General features: G+C 39.2%; 1 protein-coding gene across 1 annotated transcript; it reads right to left on the bottom strand.

Annotated features, from left to right (window-relative positions):
* Window positions 1-2,095: 2,095 nt before the first annotated feature.
* LOC143924989 (olfactory receptor 1L4-like) lies at window positions 2,096-8,724 on the bottom strand. The gene is made up of 2 exons (XM_077449554.1): window positions 8,166-8,724; window positions 2,096-4,822 (listed from the first exon to the last, which is right to left on the bottom strand). The coding sequence occupies exons 1-2, from the start codon at window positions 8,171-8,173 to the stop codon at window positions 3,859-3,861; spliced, it is 972 nt and encodes a 323-aa protein (XP_077305680.1). The 5' UTR covers window positions 8,174-8,724; the 3' UTR covers window positions 2,096-3,858.
* Between the last annotated feature and the right edge of the window lie 656 nt (window positions 8,725-9,380).

Raw genomic sequence — 9,380 nt, forward strand, 5'->3', positions numbered from 1 at the left:
GCCAAAACTACACTCCCACCAAACATCAGCTGGATGGAAAAATGGCATGGTAACCAAGCGGTGCTCACTGAGGATGTCACTGGTGCGGCATGAGCGTGGCGTCGATACGCACAAGACTGTACGCCCACATGTCAACTGGTCAAACCTATGGGTGGCAGGGGGCAGCGTCTGGTGTGAATCGCAACTCCCGGGAAGGTGAAGACAAGGGGCAACCAAAACAAAGCAGGCACAATGAACAGCATCCACTAGGGGTGAAAGAACTGCGGAACATGAATGTATGAAAAATAGTTACATAGTTAGTAAGGTTGAATAAAGATACCAGTCCAACCTGAGTGAATGTCTACAATTGTCCCTATCCCTGTACATTGCACACTCACATTGGTCCCCACCCTCAAGGAGCCCACAATCCAAGGTCCCCATTCATATACCAGGGCCAATTTTGGACAGAAGCCAATTAACCTACCTGCATGTCTTTGGAGTGTGGGAGGAAACCCACGCAGGCACAGGGAGAACATGCAAACTCCATGCAGGTAGTGTTGTGGTTGGGATTCGACCAGCGACCCTATTTACTGCTAGGTGAGAGTGCTATCCACTACACCACTGTGCCGCCCTAAATAGGTCGCACATAGAAAAAAATATATGCATCACAATTGTATATAATTAGTAAATACCATCCACAGGGTAGGAATCATGGAATAAAATCCCATGGGTCCCTGAGGAAAATGTAGGATATTAAAAAGGTAGGTATAAGCTACCCATTGTGTTGAAGCTCGGCCCCCATCCCGGTTACAACATACAAAAAGGGGGGGGGGGGAATGTATATCTACATATACTGGGGCTTTAGCAAGAGACATCTCAACAAGGCCAAGAATACAGCACTGTGTGGGAAGCTGTCATAGAAATCCAACACAAACATGGCCCACACTGTGTACTGGTGTACATATGTACACCAGCTCATCATTGATCTTAAGTCTTAACTCTTTAACAATGTCTAATGCCCTGTACACACGGTCGGACATTCCGACCACAAAATCTGTCAGATTTTTTCCAACGGATTTTGTCCGAGACTTGTGTTGCATATACACGGTCGGACAAAGTTGTCGGAAAATCCAATAGTTCGGAACGAGGTGGCGTAAATCACGTATGACGAGACTATAAAGAGGGCAGTAGCCAATAGATTATGGCTCGTAATTTATTCTGAGCATGCGTGGCACTTTGTCCTTCGGAATTCTCTACACGAGATCGGAAAAAGTCAGATCGGATTTTGTTGTCGGAAAATTATAGATCCAGCTCTCAAACTTTTTCCGTCAGAAATTCCAATGGAGAAAGTCCGATAGAGCCCACACACGATCGGATTTTCCGACAACATAATCTGATCGAACTATATTCCATCGGAATTTCCGACCGTGTGTACAGGGCATTACTATCAAAGAAATTGTTTCTTAAAGTGATTGTAAAGCTTCATTTTTTTTTTTAAATAACAAACATGTCAAACTTACCTCCACTGTGCAGTTTGTTTTGCACAGCGTGGCCCTGATCATCCTCTTCTAGGGTCCACCAGTGGCGCAGGTAGCTCCTCCCCACATCGTATAACCCCCTAGGATAAGCGCTCTCCCTGGGGGTTATCTTGCAGGCATGCTCTCGAGGCATGTATGCGTCCATAGATGCAGAATGCCGGACTTGGCTCTGCGTCATTGGATTTTATTAATAGCAGTGGGAGCCAATGGCTGAGCTTCTATCAATCTATGCAATCAAGAGCCAAGAACCCTGAGCAGAGGAAGAGCGTGTCTGCACCATGGGAAATTCCAGGGCTCAGGTGAGTAAACCACGGGGCTGGGGGACCGGTCACTAGAAGAATTTTTCTCCCCTAATGCATAGGATGCATTAAGGTGAAAAAATATGAGGGTTTACAACTCCTTTAAAGTTATGGTAGTAAGAACTACATGAAAAAATGAGCCGTCACTTTAAATATTGACCAAACTAAATAAATTAAATATCAGAAAATTATGTCAATCAATAAAAATAATTCATAAATGCGAATGCTCAGAAAAATTCATATTAAACATAAATAAATTCCATAATCAAGATGCCTTTAAAGTGCTCTTTGCCTAGTGCTCAAATAAATGCTGAAAGTGCTTCAGTGTTGAAAGTGCTCCAGATATTGAGGCCTCTTACCAGACAGGAATGATCTTCAATTATTATTATTTATTTTTTTATTATTATTATACAGGTTTTATATAGCGCCAACAGTTTGCTCAGCGCTTTACAACATGAGGGCAGACATTACAGTTACATTACAATTTAGTACAAGAGGAATCAGAGGGTCCTGTTCGTTAGAGCTTACAATCTAAATTACAAAGATTATAACTGCTTTATATCCAAATGAAATGCCGACACTCTCACCATCAAACTTTCCAATAGCTCTATGACCCCATTGGTAAGATACAGCAGCGATGTTAATAAGCAAGTTTTGGTTTGGAAGGGAGAGTCGATCTGAAATGTGGATCATAATTAGAGCATTAGTGTTCTTTGTTACACTTCTGTAAGAAAAGACATTAAAGTTGCATTTAGTCCAAAGAATGATTGATACTGTTCATTAGACAACATTTTTATTATTTTTTTAGAGAATAAAGGATTTGAATACAATGTACAAAAAGGTACCGGACAATTCTGCAAGGCATACAATTTCAGTCTTTAAATCAGAAACAATATACAATTAGCAGGAACAACAATTAAGCGTACAGGTATGAGGTCCCTCCATCACAAGAAACTGAGGGGGCAACTTGTAACATTATAAAAAAAAAATAAAATTTACAGCTTCTGTCTACAAAGGTATAGGTTTTTTTTAAAGGGAAGGAGGGTAAACACATTATGTGTTTCACATTTTATTCACCAGAAAATTATTAAAAATACCATCATTAAAAAAGAAGCTGTCAAAATACCTAACACAGCCAAAGTCTGGCTTACAAAATGAAATACCAGACCAAAAATAGATCTAAAGCAGCATTTACTGTCAAGTTACCTAAATGTCAATATGTGGGGGTTCAATGTTAGCTTTATAAAGAAATGCATTTGCCCTGCCCAGCAGTAAACATGGACCAGGATGCTAGATGGGACAGATTGGTCTACATAGGGAAAAATCCTGAGAAAAGTTGAAGTTATGTAAGTTGAGGAGAAAGGAAAGTTGGAGGGTTGAGGGAGGGGTTGCCACTGGGCGTTATAGATCTAAAAATCGAGTAGGTTGCTGCATAGTTAGAAATTAATCTAACCAAGCTTGCCAGACTTTTAGAAATTTATCATGCGTAAGAAATACATTTTCACAGATATTCCTCCACTCTCCTCATTGACACATGCCATGACCATCCTAGGCACCCAGGAGGGTTAGGTAATTTAGGGATACATGGCAGGGATGTTACCTTTCTAGTGTATGTAGAAGTTATCCAATGGCCTTACAACCACCAAAATCACTGCCACTAGAAAGTCTTCTACTGCAGCCAGGAGTCTATTTATTTACAATGAGCCGTGAATGTAGTACATATGTCCATGGCAGTAATGGGTTTAAAGGATAACTAAATCCAAGAAAGTACCCGTTGATCTTGCCAGAAATGCTATCTGCTTGTCACTTCCTGAGAGCTGAACTGATGGGACGGTCTAGCTTCATTCTGTAAGCTACTAATCTCTCCACCCACTGTGTAATAGAGATGAAAAAAAACATACATGTTTGAAGGCCACCAAGCTTATCAACCATTGCCCCCCCCAGGCCAGGAAGTGGGTTATTTGGAGGGTTACCAGGTGAAAGTTAAGGCTTAAAATCTTTTAAAAATCACAAAGCTGGGCTGGAATAAAGCACAAACAAATCTATCCTTTGTATTTAGAAAAAACCCAATGAAAAGTTTTCTTTACCCCTACTAAACTCAGCAGACCCTTTTTAATATCTTTATTCCGAAGACTGTATATCAAAGGGTTGACCATAGGTGCAACAGTAGAATACAACATTGTAAAAATTTGTTCCAAAAGATCAGAGTACTTTGATGAAGGCATCATGACCACAGTTGCAATTGTAACATAATAGATTAAGAGTACAATGAGGTGGGATGAGCAAGTAGAGAATGTCTTTCTCCTTCCATCAGATGACTTAATGCGTAAGATAACCCTGATTATTTTTATATAGGATGCCAAAGTGCATGCAAAGGGGATTAATCCTAATATCACTAATTCAATGTACACGACAATGTAGAATAGCTCTGTGCCCCCACAGGAAATCTTGGTCAGTGCTTTTGAGTCGCAGAAGAAATGATGAATTATAGAACGGCAGAAGGACATTTTTGAGACAGATATTGAAATCAATAGTGAATTTAAACAACCAGAAGCCCAAATAAAAGCAATAAGTAGGATACAGACTTTCATACTCAGGACATAGTGGTAATGTAAAGGGTCACAAATGGCAACATACCGGTCGTATGCCATAATAAACAACAGAAGGTCTTCTGTGCTGCCTATCATGAAGAAGAAGAACATCTGGATGAAGCATTGGGTGAAGGATACAATATTATCCCCTGAAATCAGTATGTAGAGAAGTTTAGGAACAATTACTGTTGTGTAGCACATATCCACAACAGACAGATTGGAGAGAAACAAGTACATGGGATTATGTAAGTGATCATTTTTATATATTACTATTATGATGGCAAAGTTTATTAGAAGCCCAATCACATATATTAAGACAAAGAGGTTTGAAAAGAACATGTCATCCTCCAAATTAGAGGAAAATGGCACGATACAGAATTCCAAAACGGATGTGTAGTTCTTCGTTGTCCTGATGCTGCAAGAAAGCAAGATATTGTTGGCATACAAAGCATATAGACATTCCTACATGTACACTACTATTCAAAGTTTGATATTACATTTGAATTTTTTTTTTTTAATAATTTTTTTTATAAATATTGTACAATTATCAGATTGTCAGAATGGTAGTTTCATTTTTATTTTATAAATGTATAAGGGGTTAGATTAATTGCACTGGTTACCCCCACACTTAAAAAGCCGTCCTTGGACCCTACCAATCTTAACAACCTACGCCCTATCTCCTTGCTCCCATTTTCCTCTAAACTCCTTGAACGCCTGGTTTACAACCAACTGAGCGACTACCTCATTAAAAACAACCTTCTTGATCCCCTTCAATCTGGATTTCGCCCTCAACACTCAACAGAAACTGCTCTTTTAAAACTCACAAATGACCTACTAACTGCAAAAACCAACGGACACTATTCTGTACTCCTACTTCTGGACCTTTCAGCTGCCTTTGACAAGGTTGACCACCCTCTCCTCCTCAAAAAACATTACTCCCTTGGTCTCCGTGACTGTGCTCTTCAGTGGCTCTCATCCTACCTATCTCAACGCACCTTCAGTGTCACTTAAAATTCTACTTCCTCTACTCCTCTTGCCTTCTCTGTTGGAGTCCCCCAACGTTCTGTTTTTGGACCTCTTTTATTTTCAATCTACACCTTCCCTGGGTCAGCTGATAGCCACTCATGGCTTTCAATATCATTTCTACGCTGACGACACACAAATCTATCTCTCCACCTCTCAACTCAATCCATCAGTCTCCTCCCGCATCACTAACTTACTAACAGACATATCTATATGGATGTCACAACACTTCCTCAAACTCAACTTGTCCAAAACCGAACTTATAATATTTCCTCCCCCACGCGCCTCTTCCCCTGACTTCTCTGTCAAGAGTAATGGCACAACCATCCATCCATCCCCACATGTCAGGGTGCTAGGTGTTATCCTGGACTCTGAACTGTCCTTTTAGCCCCACATCCAATCACTTTCCAAAGCTTGCCACCTCAACCTCTGAAACATCTCTAAACGACATCCCTTTTTAACCAATGAAACCACAAAGCTCCTGATTCACTCCCTGGTTATCTCTCGCCTTGACTACTGCAACTCCCTCATTGGCTCACCTCTATATAGACTATCCCCCCTTCAGTCCATCATGAATGCTGCTGCCAGACTCATACACCTTACAAACCGCACAGTGTCTGCTACCCCTCTCTGCCAATCCCTCCACTGGCTACCATTTGCGCAACAAATTAATTTCAAAATACTAACACTTACTTACAAAGCCATCCATAACTCTGCCTCCAGCTACATCACTAGCCTAGTCTCAAAATACCAACCGAATCGCCCACTTCGTTCCTCCCAAGACCTCCTGCTCTCTAGCTCCCTCATCACCTCCTCCCATATCTGCCTCCAGGACTTCTCCCGAGCCTCGCCCATCCTCTGGAACTCACTACCCCAATCTGTCAGAATGTCTCCAAATTTATCCACTTTTAGGCGATCCCTGAAAACTTTCCTCTTCAGAGAAGCCTATCCTGGCTCAATCTAACAATTGCACTATTTTCTCTATTAGCTCATGCCCCACAGCTATTACACTTTTCTATAAATTGACCCTCCCTCCTAGATTGTAAGCTCTAACGAGCAGGGTCCTCTAATTCCCCCTGTCTTGAATTGTATTGTAATGTCTACCCTAATGTTGTAAAGTGCTGCGTAAACTGTCGGCGCTATATAAATCCTGTATAATAATAATAATTAAATGGAAAATATTCTTGGTTCTCTCATTGAGTGGATTGTAAGTTTAGCTAAATATGAAATATTGCAAAGAATATTTTTATAATCCCCTTTAAAGCCACTTTCTCCTAACTCCTTTTTAAAAAATATCTCCATTCAAATGTTCAATGGGATACTTTATTCGAGAAAAAGATAACTATTGCTGTAGTCTCCCTTTAGAAAAATCATAGAGCTCTGGGAATCATTTGTTATGTTCTAAATGTAAAACTTGTTTGAATTATTAACTTGTTAGAATAAGTACTGTATATTTAAAAAAAAAAGATATAAAACATAGTTTCAAAACAGACTGTTATTTTAGTTTAACTCTGAATTGGTGGGCTGTAAAAGTTTAAATGTATAACCTATTTGCACTTTTTTGCTAAACCCATATTTTACCAGTTTGAAAACATTTTTATCCAGGAAATATTTTTTATTTATTAATCTGACCCAGTCTATTTTTTTTTAATCACTTCAATACCAGGCACTTAGACACCTTCCTGCCCAAGCTAATTTTCAGCTTTCAGCACTGTCGCTATTTGAATGACAATTGGGTGTTACGTGACATTGTACCCAAGCAAATTTTTTTTATCATTTTGTTCCCACAAATAGAGCTTCCTTTTGGTGGTATTTGATCACCTCTGCGGTTTTTATTTTTTCCGCAACAAATAAAAAAAGAATGAAAGTTTTGAAAAAAAATACCTTTTTCTTTGGTTCTGTTAAAAATTTTGTAAATAAGTAAGTTTTCTCTTTACCAAGATTGGTGTAGCGCAAATGGTCTTTCACATATGCTTGTTATGTACATTCTATCCACATACGCAACCCTGTACTGCCTGTATTTCTTGTCTATCTATGTTAAAAAACATTTTGAGAAGTAAAAAAAATGATTTATGAGGTTAACTAATTCATATGGAAACTGCAAAATATGGCCTAGGTTTGAATGATCCATGGTTATGAAAGGATTAAGGAGAGCAGTGCTCCGGCTAAATTTTGTTGGAAAGAACAGCATGGTTGCTAATAAACTGACAATACGGCATTATACATATCTATGCAGCAGGTGGCGCTGTAGTATTATAGTGTATATTTTGTGTATTGTATGCTATAACAGGATGTACCATCTATCTAAGATCAGTGCACTTGTTTGTTCTTAGTTCCTGTTTCATGTTTCTCATGCTGTAAGATATCCATTGCTAATCCTCCATAAAAGCAAAGCTATTGTTGCAAACAAGAAGCTTCCAGTGCATGATTTCAATACCCTGAATTACTCTGCACAACAGATTTCACCAGTAAACATGAACATCAGGTTATATGTACTTGGGTTTCTTCCTTTTTAAACTGTAGAGCAACCAAAGCATATGAGTGAGAGCGAGTTTGCTTTTGGACCAACCTCTTCTGTGTAGAAGCATTTTTTGTCAGAATAAAAATGTTCTGGAAAGACTTACAGCAGGCCCACAACTTCAAATTCATTTTTTTATTCTCTGCAGTGCTTCCAAAAAAAAAAGCACACACAGCCAAATAGTTTACCATTTTACATATACAGTATATATACTTACTCTGGCATATTCCCCTTTTTACCAGCAGTTCTTATTTAAGTTCCCTTGAGACTCTCATGAGGTATGCATAGAAACACCAAAGTATATCAGTAAGAGCACAATTGGAATACTTCCAATAAATACATGTGTCCATCAATAAGCATAGTTGCAAAAACAAGGTTATATAATGCAAGAAAAAATGGCTGGGTCAAGCCTTAAATCTCTCAATGTGTTTCGTGAATCCTAGTTTACTTCACCAGGAGAAAAAGTAACTGATGAGATGTCCATGAAGAAACCGTCATTAGAAAAATCATGAAAAATAATGATCTAATATGTCCTTTTCCAATATATATTGACACATTTTATATTCCTAAGGATAATGCCATACTTACAAATCACATGTGCCACCCTATGCACAAGACCGTATTTATTATTTAAGTTTCCTCTTTACCTCTGTACCATTTATAAGTATGAATTAGGAACTTTATGCACCTTATGACTCATGTTGTTGCAGTCATATGGCTTAACCTGATATACCATGTGCTCGATTCAGACACATCATAGAGTGTTGTATTTATACTGCGCTTGCCTCTCTATAGACTGCATTGTATTGAAAAAATAAACCTTTATGTAGGGAATTATGTGACATAATGGAATGACATTAATTGTCTCTAAGGATTTAATTATACAGCATCTGCTGCTTCTGAATGTCCCCTGGAAATTCTTTGTTTCTTAGTGTGCAAAGCAAAATATAAAGAGAGATAAAAGTATATTGTGGAGAAAATAAAATATTTATTTGTCCCATCTTGTAGAAGAACTCTCCTTAAGCAGTTATAATAGTTGCTGACTCCCTAAAATCTTTACTTGTGCAGGCAGTCCATTGTCGTGTTTGTCCTTTGTGCTACATACAGTAGGTCTTAGCCACTTCCGGACCGTCCACCATGGATATATGTCACAACTTTGCCTTTAAATGCCAGGTTTATGGCAGCAGATAACTGCCATAACCCCGGTATTTTTTTAAAGAGCAGGTGGTTTGCTTGAACATAAAAGTTGCCGCAAGCTCACTTTTATGGGGCGGTGAGAGAGGTACCCCCCCCCATACCAGTGGTCTCCGCCGCTTATCAGAGTCGTGGGTAGTGGTGGAAACGATACGATCATTGGGATGTTTGGGCATGAAGTCGAGTGAGGGCAAGATGGCCCCTGCATGACTCTATGCCCTTGGAGAACTGGAGCGAC

The sequence above is a fragment of the Lithobates pipiens genome, unplaced genomic scaffold (genome assembly GCF_037356315.1).
Source record: "Lithobates pipiens isolate NorthernLeopardFrog02 unplaced genomic scaffold, aLitPip1_a1.2 Scaffold_22, whole genome shotgun sequence".
Lineage (NCBI taxonomy): Eukaryota > Metazoa > Chordata > Amphibia > Anura > Ranidae > Lithobates > Lithobates pipiens.